Genomic DNA, 17,308 nt, shown 5'->3' with positions numbered 1-17,308 from the left:
CTCGTCGCACTCAGGGATGTTACTGTATGGTTTCTACTCAATACTATACCATGACACCATACGGAAACACTTTCCTTTAACACCCAAATTAAAGCCACTTGTTTTAGATTATAGAGATGAAAATTGCAACGCTTGTTTGGGCTGCCTCTTAAGTGTAAAATGAATATTCCCTGAGTCTCTTCTTCACTTGTTTTTTTTTTTCTTCCACATTATCCACATCTCTATTTAAATGCGAAAAAAAACACACAAATAGCCGAGATCTGTGTTTTTCCAGGTATTTTAAGTGCTATCTTTCAGAGAGAGATCCGCCTTGAATATGGCTCTGCTCTGTGTGAATAATTGTCATCCAGAATCACTAACGGTGTGATCAACGTGACTAGAATAGAAATGCAATCCTGATGGCAGTGACAGGTTTAAGAGAGGAGACGGGATGAAGGCAGGAGGAGGAGGAGGAGGTAATAATGGAGGGGCCTCATGTTAAAAAAAAAAATAGCACAAAGGGCAAAGTCAAGACTTGGCGAGTAGTTACAGTTCTTTGACATTTTCTGTGTCAACTTGATTTGGCAGAACACTCTGTGAAATTGCATTGGATGAATGTGATTTTTTTTTTCCAGATAACAGCAGTGGTGTGTACTGTACCCACTGCATTTCTGGATGTTGTAGCTGAAAGATGTTTTCTTCACAGTAGTGAAGTGTTTTTTTTATTTATTTATTTTTGTCACTTTCTGATGAGAATTGTACTTTCCTTTGACAGGCTACGTCTTCAATGTTCCCAGTAACAACTTTTGAAAACACTGTTGCTTATATATAACAGTGCGGAGTAGGTTTGTAGGGTCAATATGTAGGCAGGGAAGACTGGAAAAAGTATGTAATGTAACTCTGTAAGTGGTTTCCAGATCTGGATGAGAAAGGAATATAGTTCATGGGAAAATGTATATTTCCCAATTTCATTCTCAAGTCAAGTTCATGTGTACACGAGACCACTACTGGAAACTGCCGGTATTTTTGGATGTTGAGTGGGGTAAAGTTTTCACGCTTAGACAGCATCGACAAGACACCTTGAATCTGCTGTAATTGTCATGCCAGGCCACTATATGGCGCTATGATTTTAGCACGTCATCGAATGCACATGCTTCTTTGAAAGATCCTTATAGCTTGAAATGTATAAATGTTTTTATTAGGTCCTAATGCTAATACAAGCTTAAATTCTAGCCATATGTTTTTTAAAAAATTGATTAAAAAAACTGTGAAATAGCTCATTAGCTTAGCACCGATAGGATGTTATCTGCTAACGTCTGTTAGTAGCATACAGTTAGCCAGTAGCAGCGCTCATGCTTTCAAATCATTCATATCTTGTCTGTCATTCTGTCATTGTTTCTTTCTTTCTACAGAGTTCCCAAAGTATTGCAAGACAAAATATTTCAAAGGCCCATAATAATAGCTTAGGCTTCTCCGGATGCTAATCACATGCCGAGAACAAACGGATAGAGCTTAACTCTAACAAGAAATATTGGGTTGCTTTAAAATGTGAGCACATATTTTTTGTCATACCAATTTTAACTGGAGCTTTTTTCTGTCCTTTCAGTACAAGATGTCAAACAGGACATAGAGGCCACTGCTTTATTTCTAGTATTGTCACGTTTAACAAGCTAATATACTGAAGTAGATTTCTTTAAGCACTTTGAGTCCTATAATGACAGTGAGGTTGATCTCAGTCCATCAGAAGTCTTGTTAATTCACTAATTAGGCCTTTTTAGTGAAACTTTAATTAAATATTGCTAGGATCTAACCCTCAAGACACAGCGTGATGTGCTCCTAATGTATTCTGAAACACTGTTATCATCACATTATGGATGACTAACACAAATGACAGCCACTCTTCTTCAGTATAAATACAAGATAAAGAGCTTGTCCTCCCAGATGCAGCAATCAGCAGATCTGAACGCAGTCTCCTGATTGTGATCTGTTTCCTTTAAATGCTCAAAAGAACTCTCTGCATCACAGCTCTAATTGAATCTCTCCCCTCCAGCATTTTTTTTTCCTCCAAGCAGCCCGCGGTGGAGATTATCAGTTTCTCGGTGGCTTCGACGTAGCAACGCAATTTAACACCCTTGTAAAGCTTTCATATTTCACGCTTTGTTGATTTATGTCTGATCAGTCGCCCTGCGATCGTAAATATTGCCATTTGTCAGCCGTGAACCAAATTGACCATATCGTTTGTCAATCCATTTCTAGCTTGCTGTTTTTTTCCACCTCCCCCCAACAACATTTTCTCTCTAGAGGAAGTTGTCAGATGGGTGATTCTCTGAATTCGGTACATTTTGGGGTCTCAGGTTACTTAAAAATATACCACAAAAAATTAGTTTTTGAACACTGCATCTTTTGAAGGACTCTTTGAACCTCCAAGAAAATATGTTTCCCCACTCTATGCATGAAATCCCAAACAGTATTACGAATTTCTTTATTACTTAGGTTGCTTTAAATTCAACCTCATAACGGGACAATTTCATTCCTCTATGAGTACAAGTCCATACATAATTAAACTAATTCTTCCAGTTCCTTTGAGATCACCTATCCCTTGATTAAAATAACTAATTGTAAGTATAGTTATACTTACTAATATTGCAATATTATACTTACAATAAGTAAGTATAATATTGCATATCACAATAATTAGACTGATAAGTAGAATATGGCAACTTGATGTAAAAGTGCTTTTCATAAATCATGAAAATACACTTTAATATAAACATTAAATCAGGCTTTTTTATGTTTTTGAATATTAGTTTAATATTTGCTGTTATTATAAAAAAATAATACCAATCTATTAAGTAACCACTGTTTTTGTAACGGGGTTGAACTTTGCGGGGTTGAAGATTTTCGTTAAAAGTTGCCATAAATCCACATCAGCTAGGGAATGGAGCAACATATGATATGATGAAAACAAGAAATTAATATATTTTTCAAAGACAATTCTTTACTTTTTCTCAAACAACAATAAATTGTTGTTTGATACCGTTATGCACATATCATTTACTTGTGTAACGGTGTTGAAAGGTTGAGCTTGATGATGACGATTTATGGATAAAAGTAATCAAATATAGGCTAGAAACTTTCCTAACATTTAAAGCTCTTTACAGTGTGAGCGGGAAAAGACTTACGTGATGTCACTTCCAGGGTGCTGAGGAAATTGGACCGAACCATTATTTATAAGTAGGAGGGATTGGTATGTTATTGCGGGTTTGAACAAAACTGGAGGGACATGATTTAAAAGTGCTATTTTATAAATAATTCATGTATTTTTCTCATATTTCTTTTATTTAGGTTAAAGTATACCTAAAAATGTTTATATTAGTAGAAATGACTTGCAGTTACTGGCTATTTTTATTTGTTTTATATTCATTGAAAAATTAACATTGGTCAGTGGGGACATGCTCATTTGCCTGACCTCTACGCTTCAACAACCCATAAAATTTTTCAAAACATAATTTTTAAAATATATTTGCATGTTACATTACCAAGACACATGGATATTTCCATTTCTTGATTTTCTCAAAAATGTGTTTTGCATTATATGAGGTTTATTGCCTTTGAGATAAACCTGTGAGACACAAAATGTACCGGATTTAGAGAATAACCCAGGTGAGTGTTTCTGATATGTGAAAATGAGCCTGTGCCCTTGCTTACCTTTTGTTATTATGTGTGCCCTGTTGGGTACACCTCCACCTCATGCTCTTAGAACCTCTCAGCTCCTGAACCCAAGTGGAGGTATGTCTATTTTATGTCAGCGAACATAAAACCTGAGGGCGACAATGTGCTGGAGCCTGGTGTGGTTTTGCATTCAGTGCTTGTGGTTACATGTAGTCACAGTGACAAATTGCTCTTTTTTCACAATCGCCTGCTAACAGCCTCTGTATTAACCTCACTATTAGCACTTACTTAGAGTGTTACACCCATTTTTCCCTCAGCCCTGGGTCTCCCCGGACCTCTTAGGACTGATTAAAGGACGTTTGGGAAGCATTTAGAGGTGTAAAAGCTCATTGGTTTGAGTGAGGCAGAGTGGCTGGTGCGGGCCGGAGTCTATCTCTCTGATTGCTTCCATAATCACAGTATTTGCTCAACCTAAAGTTGCTTTAGTGCTAGCTTTGACACAGATGTCCGTGGCAACTGTAATTTCAGCTCCTCGATGTACAGAAAAAGCCGTCCACTTCGTTGGAAGATTGCGATAAAGACATTCTACCTGCTCATAGTACATCATGATGAGTTAATAATAAAGCAGCACTGACAGGTGTGGGTTTTTTTATCCCTCTCATGATCAAAGGCAAGCACTCCGGAGAGCTCTGTCGTCTCCAGGCGAGAATATCCATTCCGTGCAGATGCTGAGGAGAGATGGCCTGTTTCAGGAGGAGAACGATACAGTACATGCACCGCCTATCCCCTGCTGCTCACAGACTGCGGCGTTATCTGACAAAAAAGCGTATCTTCACACTCTCATTTTCATCTCACTTAGGGAATATGACATTGTAATATTTTCCAGGCCCTCTAGCAACTTCAATGGAAGCATCATTGAGCATACTCCTATTGATCAGTTTCACACCAAGCTCATCTGGTTTTATTATCACTTGATCCGTCTGGCTGGATAGGAAAAAAAAAATCTGACCTGCTCTCAGTAACACTTGTGATCTTTGATTGACTACTCCGAAAATGCTCTTCATGATGCTTTCACTCAACTTAACATGTTCACCCCTCCTGGGTTTCTGTGGTGTTTTCACAGACGGATGACATTGCAGTGATCGCGAACAAGACCCAAAACCTCCCCAAGGAGAACGCAAAGAGGCAGCGATTGGTGGTCTTCACCCAGGGCAAGGACGACACCGTTGCAACTGTTGGTAGGTTTCTGCTTTTTGTCCGCATTGGCCCCTTTTGGACATATTTACCCTTCACTTAAACCCTATATCTCCAAACTGCAGAGAGCAGAGCTTTAAATAGATGACTGGAGAGGCCAGAGTGTTATCAGTAATGTCTTTGAAGTGAAGCTCTGATATTGACGCCAGATGTTTAAAAAAAGACAAGAATGCTTGCTCTACATTCTGTCATTTCAGAGCATAAAAGAAGTGTGGGGGATGCAGAGAGCAGCCATTGATTTGTGAAGTACTTCTAACTTTGCCTTGAATACACTCCAGGCTGGTCCTTGGCAATTTTTAATGCTTCAACTCTAACATCCTGCCCTCTTTTTCTCTCTTTCCTGTGCCAAATGCTTGCAGAGTGACCTTTGGAAGAAGTGGACAGAGCTTGTTCACTAAAGTCAATCCATTTCCTCTTAATACAGAATATATTCGGGACCAGAACAGTGACGATATTAAGTTAACTTATATACTTATAAACCAATAAGCCTCATGAGCCACCAAAATCAATAATAAATCCTACTCTTCCAGGAAGTTATGTTTACTACACACTAGAAGAAGAAACCAAAGATTTCTTTATATTTCTCAGGGTTTTAAGTTTATAGAATCAGTGTGAAGCTCAATAAACATCCCTTTAAAATGGAAACATTGACAAGAGAGAAACAAGAATTACATTTAATATTAATAAAATTAAGATCTTACATTGAATGCTAACTGTGATTGCAGTTTTGGGCAGTGGGAAAAGCAGTGGTAGTTTCAGATAATAACTGCGAGCCTTTGCCTTTGTTTGGAGCCACAGGGTGTCTCTCCTCTTTGCCCTTGTGGTTCAGTTCATTTTAGCAGAGCATGGAGAGAGCTGGCCTGTAGGTAACATATCAATCATCACTGGGGCCCACAGAAGGGTACAGTTACAAGAGAAATACAAGTGATTCATAACCGCGTCTTCTGATGGGTCCAGAATTTTCAAATTAAGATTATTAGAATATACATTTAAATAGTGATCAGTTTCACTGTGTTTGTTTTACATCTAGTTGCTGTCAGTGTTATTACATAGTGATGCATCAAGCAATCAAACTGATCTAAAATGCATGTTTTTTTATTTACTTTTTTTCAGTTTAGTCTAAATCAGAAAATAGAAAGCGTAAAAGGCTTTTATGCCTAAATGGGAATAAACTCCTACTTCAGTTAAATAGCCTGTAATTCAGTACTGTGGTAAATGTTGATCTTTTTTTGTTTTGTTGTCTGGAAACAAAACTGGAACACATAGGGAATCAGCCAGTAAAAGCTTGATGGATGCCTGTCTTTTTGGTACATGGGACACCATATCAGAAAAGCCTGTAACATTGTTGGCAAATGTCATGCATGGCATTTGTTTAATTGGCTATTAATTCTTGCAGTCCAAGCAGTTCTTTGCTATATTAATGTTGTGGATGCTGATATTTTGATGATGATAAATTTGCAGTTTGCTATGCAAATCTTCTAAAAATATTCCCCTTGACCTATTTTCCCTTTTATGCAGTATTTGTTTTTACAGCCGCAGAAGGTAAATATGAAATACATCTATGATACTGTGTGCTGTTGATCAACGGATTGACAGTTTCTTCCAAGGATAAAAAAGGTCAAGGAATAGTGAATTGTAAGGATTTCCTACACGTGGCATTCCAGAATAGATTTTTCCTTTTGCTGAAGTGTAAGCTCAGACATCATGGTTGCTTCTATTTTATATTCCTGTGCGCTAAATTCATACTTAAGCTGAAATTGTGACATAACCTTTAGAAAAAATATCATGCTTTCATGGTATTTACAAAACAATTTTTAAAAATTTAAAAAGCTACATTTTCCCCACCGTTGACATCGTATATAATACATACTGTATTTTGATACATAGACTGTGGGCACAGACATTACATAAACACCTGCTATTATTTTTATATAAATATATAAATATAGTTTTAAAAAGTACCCCTGCTTTTTCTAAAAACCCTTCTTGCCATTCTACTCCTTATACAGTCAAACTAGTACATCTAGCTGAGATTAAATGGAAGTTATTTAGTACTTTTAAAACTGTGTTTTTAATCATTAAGACTAATAAGTGCTGCTCCTTTAGTTTTCACAACAGTTTTTGCATTTTGTTTGGCAGACAAATTTGTAGTTCTTCTTTGCAAGCGAGGGAAATGTATGTGTATTAACCTTCTTTCAGCCAACTGCTCAGCAACATGTGGGGGACGGGCAGCTTTATGTTGCTCAAGAAAACTACTTAAGTTATTTTTCTTAGGACTGTGAACCATAGAAAAATATAATTTACAGTTTTAGCGGTTTTAAACCAGAAGCTGAATTGCACACAAATGTATTTGTTGTAAACATTTTATATGAAATGTAAAATGTACACATATGAAAATGTTGTTTTGTGCAGACTTAAAGCACAATACATAGAGGCTAAATATTTTTTTTGCTATATATATCTTCTGAACACTAAAGTTTTGCTGTACCTGCTCTAATGAGTTCTCATGTTATCAGCTTGAGAAAAAAAATTCCTCTACACCTGGGAGTCTCTGTGTTGTCTTTTAGCTGAAGATGCTGCATCTTTGGCCCAACTCAAAATGCTGTGGCAAGCAATCAGGACTTTTCTTTGCTGTGCTGTAAAAACAAAACCAAGCAGGAGTACTCTTGTTTGTACACACAACTTTTCTGCCATGAAATCATGTTTACGGCTGGCTGCAATGTCTTTTAAATCATGTATTAAAAAGACATGTCTAGCCTCTTCATTTTCTTCTAAAGTGAATGCAATATTAAACATACTTTATCAGTTAGTGTAACTTCTTTCTACATTATAAAGGATGCATGAATGTTGATAAATTTGACCTTATGTTAGTGTCATGAATTGCAAGTGAAAACCATCAGGGTTACTTATTCAAACATAATGCTGAGATGATTTGCAGCCTAATTGATGAAAACCACTGTGTTTGAAAGTCCCTTTGAGAAAATCTGCGACATTTCTTCATCTCAGTTTTATCAGTATCCCTTCAGATATTAATAATGTGTAAAGTAAAATTCTTTAGATAATTCATCTTTAAATAATTACTAGTCATCTAGTAATTCTAAGCATAACAGCTATTGTATTTCTATTGAATAGTTAACAGTGCCTTGTGAAGTTTCTTCTCACGTTGCAATCACAAAAGTACTGCTAATTTCTTTTTTCAAAACAAGAGTCCATAATGTGAAGTGGAAAGAAACTTTAACATTTCGCCAGTTTTTACAAGTGTGTTGTGCATTATTATTTGGTCTCCTGAAAGTGATACCCCTAAATAAAAGCTAGTGGAAGGAAAGTCATTTATTTAACAAATAAGAATGAGAAACTTTGAAAATGGTGCTAGTGGCAGCATGCTATGTGAATTCAAACACATGGTACTCTTTTCAGATTTTTATTCTTATTTTTTTTTCCAAATAGTGAGTTTTGTTACCCTTCTCAAATATTTACTACTTTGTGTTGGTCTTCAAAATGTACTTCATTTGGATATTAAATCCAAATGAAGTACATAGAAGTTTGTGATTGTAACCTGGTGAAATGATAAAACGTTTTAGCAGGCGTGATATTCCTGTAAGTCACTGTGGTTCATAAATTGCGTTTAATTTATCTGAGAGGAACACGCGCCACACCCATTGTTAAGTGTTGTGTCATCTGCCTAATATTACACTCACTGGTCACACAACACACTCTCAAGTAGTCCTGATATAGTAGCTGTGACATGCAACAAAAAATGTCAGCGGCGTATCCTGATGCAGTAACACTCATCAGCTGTCTTGTAGCAGCTGGTTCGAGCACTTAGAGGGAAAACAATGGACGCCGATGTTGTCATTATGCAAATATGCTGCTGCTGCTGCTGCTTTGTTTGGGCTATAAATAAGTGGTGAAAACAAACCAGCTTTTTTTGGGAGTGTTGTTGGCTGAATGCCACCAGAGTTCCCCACTGGATGTGGCTTATCAACGAAACATAATAATGTTCTTAAGTTGTAATGACCAAAATTTGAAAAAGCTAATAAGTTGGTTAAAGTTTCAAAATCACAATATTTTAAACTTCTTGTGTTTCAATAAGTTTCAAAACTTATTCAAACTTAAGTTTTGAAACTTATTGAAGTTTCAAAACTTAAGTAATATAGGCCGCAATTTTTATTTGCAAATCACAGTTCCTTCTGTGAGTATTGTGGTTTGCACAGGGCCTTGGAAAAACACCTTAAAGCCTTATTCATGTAGAGCAGGGGTATCAAACTCCAGTCCTCAAGGGCCGGTGTTCTGCAGTTTTTAGATATGCCACAGGTACAAAACACTGGAATGAAATGGCTTAATTACCTCCTCCTTGTGTAGATCAGTTCTCCAGAGCTTTGCTAATGACCTAATTATTCTAGTCAGGTGTGGTGCAGCAGAGGCACATCTAAAAGTTGCAGGACACCGACCCCAGAGGACTGGAGTTTGACACCTGTGATGTAGAGGGAGATATTCATATGAGACTGAAATATAACTTTTTATCCCACATGCAAAATGCCCCTTTGTGAAACATGGTGGCAGCAGCAGCAACATATTTGGGATGTACTTTTTTTCAGCAAGAACAGCGTGTTGAAGCAGAGACACGCTGGAAAAAATGATTTTCTCCTTTAGTTTCCGTTAAAGCAGAAAGTGGAGTAATTTACATGGTAATTGAACACCGTTAATAAAAGTTGAGGGACAATGGCCCTCGAAGGAGTCTGGACTTGAAATCCCCTGGTTTCGAACCAAATGTTTAAATGGTCCAGTTAAAGTTCAGCTCTACATCTAATATGAAAGACAATACTGTTTACACATGCTTTCCCGCCAATCTGATTGAGCTTAAGCAGTTTTGCAAATAATTATACGCAAAAATGTCAGTCACAGGTGTGCATAACTGCCAAAGACATCCTTTCAAAGACTTGCAATTATAATTGTCTCAGCACACCACACTTTTCAGATTGTTATTCATTAAAAAAAAGGTTAATTGAAAATTAACTACAGTACATGTACTACTTTTAAAATCCAGATACAATTCAGTTTGTGGTTGCAATGAGACCATTTTTGGAAAGATTACATGGTAATAAGCACTTGCAAGACAATGTAAATCCATGTCTAGTCAATAAATGATGATACAGATTCTTTTCCTTGCCATAAATTATTCTGCATATAAATAAATAATAAGCCAATACCAATTTAAATATTGATATCTAAAGTGAGGTTCTTAGAAGGGAATTTACTTTCAGGGGGAATTTTACAAGAAGCCTTTTTATCGACAGGCCTGAGGGTTAAAAAGGAATAAGGATCCATCGTTTGTGCTGGAGGTGATGGATAATTCCTGCCTGCTCCCCTCATTGCTCCCGCACGAAGACACAGCCGTGCGCCGCTGTGAACTTTATATAAAATACATGATGAATGCTGGCTGGATGAAAGACAATGTGTTTCAGATGTCATCTACAAAGGCAAACATGATAAATGTCATTGACTGTGCCTTCATTGCGGTGGAGCTGTTACAGCTGTCGTAGGTGCAACACAAGCGATTTGTGTGCGTGTGTTTGTCTGCGTGCTATCCGTACCAGCCAAATAAATGTCAATGTAAAAAGAGAATTAAAGATTTTCATTTCCCAGAGGCGGCACTCTAATAAACTTGATCTCTCATTTTGTTTGCAATTTGTCCTCCTGTCAGCATTTGATCATTTGCCAGCCTCTGTGTGTCATGTTAAACCATTTTATAAACCATTTTATAGTGATTAAGGGTGGGAGAATGCCTTTCCCTGTGGTATAATTCTCCAAAAAGAGATGTCAATTTGTTATTCTTTTTTCAGCCCTTTATTCAGAGCTTTTTAACACAAAACCGTTTAAAATGTGATGCTTAAGAGCCAGGAGCAAGTTGAAATGGCTCTTTCTTTTAGCTGCCACTGACACTGCTGAATTACACCAGGCCTTTGCTTATACATTATTGCGGTAATTAAGATCACCACACTCTGAACCTTAACAGGGAGGAGATCTAATAAACCATCATTCAGCAGGGGTTGCCGCTGTAATTGCTGATAAGGACTTGATAAAGCCTGACTCGGCTCCTCTGAGAGTTTAGAGCTCTCTACGGGGCAAGGCAGGCAGATTTTACCTCTGATACCGATCTATATGTGTTAATCACGTCAGATGGAGGACAAAGCTTATACTAGACGTGAAGCAAAAATGATTTTCTCCTTTAGTTTCCGTTAAAGCAGAAAGTGGAGTAATTTACATGGTAATTGAACACTGCTAATAAAGTGCGATGTTTGCGTTACATACTTTATATTCAACAGAATAAATTATCAACCTCCAGCTGAAACTTGTTCACATTTTCCTCACGCTACAACCACAAAGTTCAGAATGCGTAACTGAGATTTGATGTGATAGACCACCAGAAGGTAGCACATAGTTGTCATGTGGAAGCAAAGTAATGCTGCACCAGCAGACACACCTCTGGAACAAGCAGTTCTCCTCCAAAACAGGTGGTGGCTGCAGTGATACTCTCAAGAGGGATCTCAACCACTAATAAATAGACACAGTAGCTTTTATTCACTTTCAGAAGATCAGTAAGGACTTCGTAGAGTACGTGAATATTTTCTATGAATTTGTTTGCAGTTGATTCATGTTTACTAGACATCTTTTACTACCTCACGATTCAGTTCAGATTTGTTTTTTGGGGGGCACAATTGGTGCAATATCAATTCAAAACTAGTTTTCATAATAATTTCTGCTTTAATCTATAGGAGTGCAAAGGACCCTAATGATCTATTACAGTTTGCTTTGCAAGGCAGAATGACAAATGTTGTCACTACAGTAGTATTTTTTTCACTCTCTTCCTGCACTGTTCCATTTAGTTATAACAAAACGGTCACTGAGAGACGGCCACACCTTTCTGCAGACAGCCTCCTCTGTCTATGACATTTCAATTTCCTCCAAAACAGGTGGTGGCTGTTTTGGCAAATGTCACATGTTCTATCAAATGGGTAGTTTTTATCAATTTTACAGTCACTGTGGTAATTTAGTGAAGAATTGTACAAATCTACACAATTCTTTACTGCATTGCACAAATGTTCCCCAAACGTTTTCACATCGCCTGCGGATTTAAAGGCTGGACAGTGGAGGCGGACTACTTAAAGTGAAATATCAACATTGTTTCTCCATAAAACACACCCGCAAACTTCTGACCAATAACACAACACACCACACGGAGCTCTATATGGGCGGGTATGGCGTACCATGGTTTTGCATATTTGCGGTGTTCCTGAAGTGCTTCATTTTCATTTTGCAAATCTTGCACACTGTAAAAGCATATCTCAAACTAAACAAGTCCTAATGTTTGCCTTCATTGAAGATGGGCTGGGTTGAATTTCTCTCCCTTTCATTTTTATAGTTTCTTCTTTATTGTGATGCTTTTGACTCATGTTTATGTTCCACTGCCAACTGGTGAATGTGGTGAAGTCAGGATGTCCTGAGTAGTTACAAAATGGAAACCGACAGCCAGCAGATTTGTCCTATTTTATAAGACAAATATTTTATATTGATTCAGAATCATAGTAAATGAGAATCGCAATTCTTATGCAAACAGTTTTTTTTTTTTTTGCACCAGTCTCCACCACTGGTCTTCAGGTCTGCAAAACTTGTAGCAAAAGGCTCTACAAAGTATTTTCTCAGGAAAGTTGAATGCAAATGGCTGCCATGTCACGTTTAAGATATTCTTTCCAAGAGCTTTGGAGCTTTTATTTACTTCTTAATTTGTTGTGGTTGTACCATGACAAAATATGACAGATTTGATGGGGGATGAATACTTTTGCTCACTGACACATCAGCTTGAAGACTCCTCCTTCCAAACTCTCTGAAAGGATCTCAGCCACTGATGATATTTCGGCTGCGGTTTCAGTAATTTTGGGCATATGTCCTCTTTTATATAACTCACTTGCGAGCAAAGATGCCGGTCGTGATAGGGAAACAGATTGAATGTCAGCTTGCTTCTAACCTGTGACGTTTGCCAAGAAAAGCGGTGAGGCTTGCTTTCCTCTCTGAGGCCCTGGATTTTGGCTCCGACACAACGGGAACCATTCCAGAAGGAGCGTTCTCTGGGAAGTTTCTCACATAAAGAAAAAAAAAATGTTTCCCTGATTCTCTGTCGAGCACTTGGGCTAAATATTCATGTGCAGCTCCCATTCACTCAGCGGGGAGAGCAGCATATGAAATGAACTCATTGTTTTACTTGTGTAGATGATTAATTTTGATGACTTGACAGCTCCATGCTGTACCTGTCAAAGCAAAAAAATATCGAACGCCTGAACACAAGCGATATAGCTTGTAGTAATCCAAATCAAAACACTGCGGCATATGATCATTTTTCAAAGCAGCTGAAGTCCTCTTATTTAAACAGTAACTTATTTTTCATTAGAAAGCGTTTTCTCAGTCACGGCTGTGCTGAGGGTTGTCATTGCCAAAAAGAATAGCCAGTAATAAAGGACTTAATTGATACTCATTTCAAAGAGATGGCTGCTGAAAGAATTTCTTTTAATCACCACCATTCAAGAACTGTAATGAGGGAATTATGAAGTGTGAATTAACAAAGCACACAATTATACAGCACCTTACTGGAAGGAATTATTTGAATTCCTTTTGAGGTTGTTTTTTTTTTTTTTTTGTCCCTGCTGGTGCACATTACCTGTCACAGCGCTGCCTTACAAAACTCCCACATATTCGCCACCAATCTGCTCCCCTATTTTTTGCCAGAATAAATTGAAAAGAACAGCATTACGTTTAAAAAAAAAAAAAAAAAAGTGTTCTGCAAAGGTTTATTGATTGAGAAAATTGTTGCCAGACTCATTATTGTGAAATGTGAAGTGAGTGCAGTGAAGTGATGTTTTCAGATGTTCTGTGAGCCAGTAACAACAGAGTCAGAGGGTTCTGGCAGACGGATTTTTTATTTTTATTTTAGTACTTATTGCCATGTCCATGGCAGATTTTTGCCAATGAGGTCTTTGTTAAAGACAGCGAGGGAATTGTTGGAGTGTAACTTGAGTTGACGTGTCAGTCAAATGGAATATTTTGCATCGGTGAGGTTGTGTGAACTTTCCCCCAGCAGCAGAATACAAACTGTGGTCATGAATAATGAGAAATATTGAAGGTCTAATGTACCATGATGTGCCTTTCGCGGAAATGTTCTGGAAAACTCATCAGCAATGTTTCTAACTCAGAAATCAGAAAGAAAGCCTCTGTTGAATGCTAAAAAAATTTTATTCACTTTGCCATCTCATGGTTAAAGAAAGTACACCCTCTGTTACTTTTTGGGTTTTAATATATAAAAGGCTATAATAGCAAAGTCTTACTAAAACAGTAAAAACTCACATACGCAATACACAATACACTTTTCAATATCAATTACTGCTAAAAAGAAGCCAAAATGGGAAGGTTTGTAAAAAAAAAAAAAATTAAAACATACAAACAAATCAGGATATCTACAAAAAAAAAATTTGTGAGGTATGTACTCTCTGGTTTACCTTTTGTGTAATTGAAATAGGTTTTGCATTACCCAGTTAATCTTGACAAAATTGACAATTACATATTCACTTTTTCTAAGTTAATATGACAATAGAGAATGTGTTTTAAAAATGTTTTGCTCTGTCAGATCAGTTTATGTTACTTTTTCTGTCGTCAGTCTTGTTTTATTTTTCTTTCTTATTCAAAATCAACTAATCATCTAAGAATTAAATTCCAGTGCCTCATAAATACCCTAGTGGGTCAGATAATTATTTCCTTAATTAATAGCAAAGTATGAAAAACCGTCAGTTTCACTTTCTGCGTACCAACGTGAGTAAGTCTTTATCAGTGCAGACAAAAAAAACCCATAGAATCATACATTGGGACTTTTATTGTTCGCTCGTAATATTCACACATGCATCACTGTGGAGTCTAAATGGCTCCATATAAATATGCAGGACGTCCTTCACACACAGCACAAAATACCAGGTCAAGCAGAGTGTCTTCAATGCTCTCTGGATCATATCGCAGCACAATTTTCTCCATTGCTGTTTCTGCTCGTCTCTGTCTCACCATCAGGGTTAGTGCTAATGCTGGTTTCAGCAGGGGACAGATGCTTCATCACAGCTGATCGCACCACAGTTTTGTTCATAAAACAGCCATCATCCTCTTCTTATTTTTTTAAAACTCTTTGTCTCTTTGCTGCTGTATTCAATTAAAATGTCACCATACGATAGACGGTTCACTGCTGTCCACTCAGTGTAGGCTGCTTTTGGCGTCAAAGCCAAAAAAAAAGCTTTTTCGGCTCTTTCCAGTCTTCCAGATTCTAACAGGAATTTCTACTAGCATGACCAGCAGAACTTCCTTGACTGAAGTAAGTTAACTCTGTTTCCAGCAGCAAATCTGAAAATAACTTACAAGGCCTGGTTTTTCAAACAATGTCAATCTATGTATTGAACAACCATCTTTAAAAAGGCACTGAGAATTATCTGCAATGATTTTGCATGTCCCTCCCTGTTGGCATTTTCAGCATCACTGAAGGTGTCAGGCTCTGGTTTTCTCCTGTATGAGAAATATTTGCTCATTACCAGAGATGTTTCCCTATCATTTTTGTCAGAGTATTCCAAGATCTTAACTTGGAAGAATCAAAACTATCCATCCAACCTGAGTCCAGTTGTTGAGCTCTAGCTCTAGCTAAAGAAATGCCGATTTTATGAGCTACTTTCTAATGCACAACTTTCTATAAAACTTGGCTTCCAGGCAACCGAGCAAAGTTCTTTAGGTTATCCACTGGAGAGGTCTCGAGGTTTTTTTTAACCTGAACTGAGAGCGATTTCTGATTGTCTTTAATAATGGCCTGAATGGAAGAACTGATTCTGTGTAATTAGTCTAATCAAAATGTCTTTGTCACCAAATGTAATTAAGATTATCAAGCTACTTTAAATAATGCTGAAAGAGTCATTCATTTTTTGTTTTGTTTTTTACTGGAATTGCATTATTTTTATGTATAATTCATTTAATTTACTTTTTACCAAACTGAAGGCCTTGAAAGTTATTTAATCCATAAACAGTGTGTTAAAGAGCAGTTGTGTTGATTGCAGAGGCATGAAACAAAAACAACTGAATTCAGAATCTCTGTGTAATCGTCTCTGGTACAGGTTGCAATGACAGGATGCTTTGCAAAACGTTTTGTGGCAAATTCAAGAGTTATTATGATTTAAAAGATGCAACCAAACTGTTGGCTTGAAAAGAGTCTACTCTGTTATCGTGCTAACTTGCTAAAACTTGAATGTGAAAATAAGATAGAAATTCACAGATCTGTCTGTAAGTGATAAATCCAAATACTCTGATAGGTAAAAACAGTTTTCAAAAAGAGTGATCATACATTTTATTTTGGAGCATGCTTAACTATTCACTTGCACTTTTAGGTGAGTTTTGCAAAGAGAAATAATAATTGCCTCCCTTTGAGTTTATTACAAAATGATTCATTCTGCCTGGACTTTTTCACATTTTGTCAAGTTATAACCACAATCTTCAATGTATTCAATTAGAATTTTGTGCTAACCTGGTTCTCAAATGTTTTTACGAATAAAAATATGTGCATTTTGTATTCAGCTCGCCTTCCTAGGGAGCAGTACATCTCATTTCAACATTAAATCTGCACTTGGAGTTCGCTTGGACATGAGTAAATATGTTTCTTCGTAGCCGTGATTAATACTGATAACTGAGTCTACTTTTAGACCAATCAAAATGGATCTGAAAGGGGCGTAAACTTAGAAGTAAATAATTTGTAAGAACCTACAAAAAAACTATGTGGTAATGCACAAATGCTAGAAACTTTAGAACAATATGATTTATTCATTTCTACCAATTTTCAGTTGTAGTGTTGCAGCAACAAAATAAATGAGCGTCTTTTTACATTTGTTTTCGAAAACCACTTTAATAATGATAAATGCGTTGAGATATTTATGTGTCTAGATGGATAGAAACATTTATTTGAAGTGTTGCCAAACAGTTGAGCTGTGCAGGATGTAGACGGTTAGCAACACCTTTTACTGACGGTTCAGTTAAGTTTTTTTCACGAATGTTCTGGGCTTATACTGTATTTGCACATAGACAAATGTCTTAATCTGTAACTTACTGCCTCAGTAATCAAGATGTAAAGCAGCCTGCTTTTTATTTGCATTCTTCAATCACAATTTAAATAGGTCTATGTTTAGACTTATAATAATAATCTAAAACCAGTAATATAGATATTGAAACAGATATTTACTTTTAAACCAGATATTCATCTAATTAGATTTATATGAAGAACAAAAAAAATTATTTACATGTATTTTCAATGGAAAATGCTTACCAGGTTACTTTGATACAT

The 17,308-nt window shown here is 36.8% G+C and overlaps 1 protein-coding gene across 2 annotated transcripts in view; it reads left to right on the top strand.

The window, feature by feature from the left end:
• Positions 1–17,308, top strand: part of LOC116727188 (adenosine kinase-like) — a 177,618-nt gene that overhangs the window by 154,743 nt on the left and 5,567 nt on the right. For both annotated transcript variants that reach the window (XM_032574441.1, XM_032574442.1), the window contains exon 9: positions 4,775–4,889. In XM_032574441.1, the coding sequence (XP_032430332.1) occupies positions 4,775–4,889 (115 nt within the window). The remainder of the gene's footprint in view (positions 1–4,774; positions 4,890–17,308) is intronic.

This window comes from Xiphophorus hellerii, chromosome 10, assembly GCF_003331165.1.
Source record: "Xiphophorus hellerii strain 12219 chromosome 10, Xiphophorus_hellerii-4.1, whole genome shotgun sequence".
NCBI lineage: Eukaryota > Metazoa > Chordata > Actinopteri > Cyprinodontiformes > Poeciliidae > Xiphophorus > Xiphophorus hellerii.
Note: the sequence above shows the minus strand (reverse complement) of the source record. Positions and strands in the feature narration are given on the sequence as shown.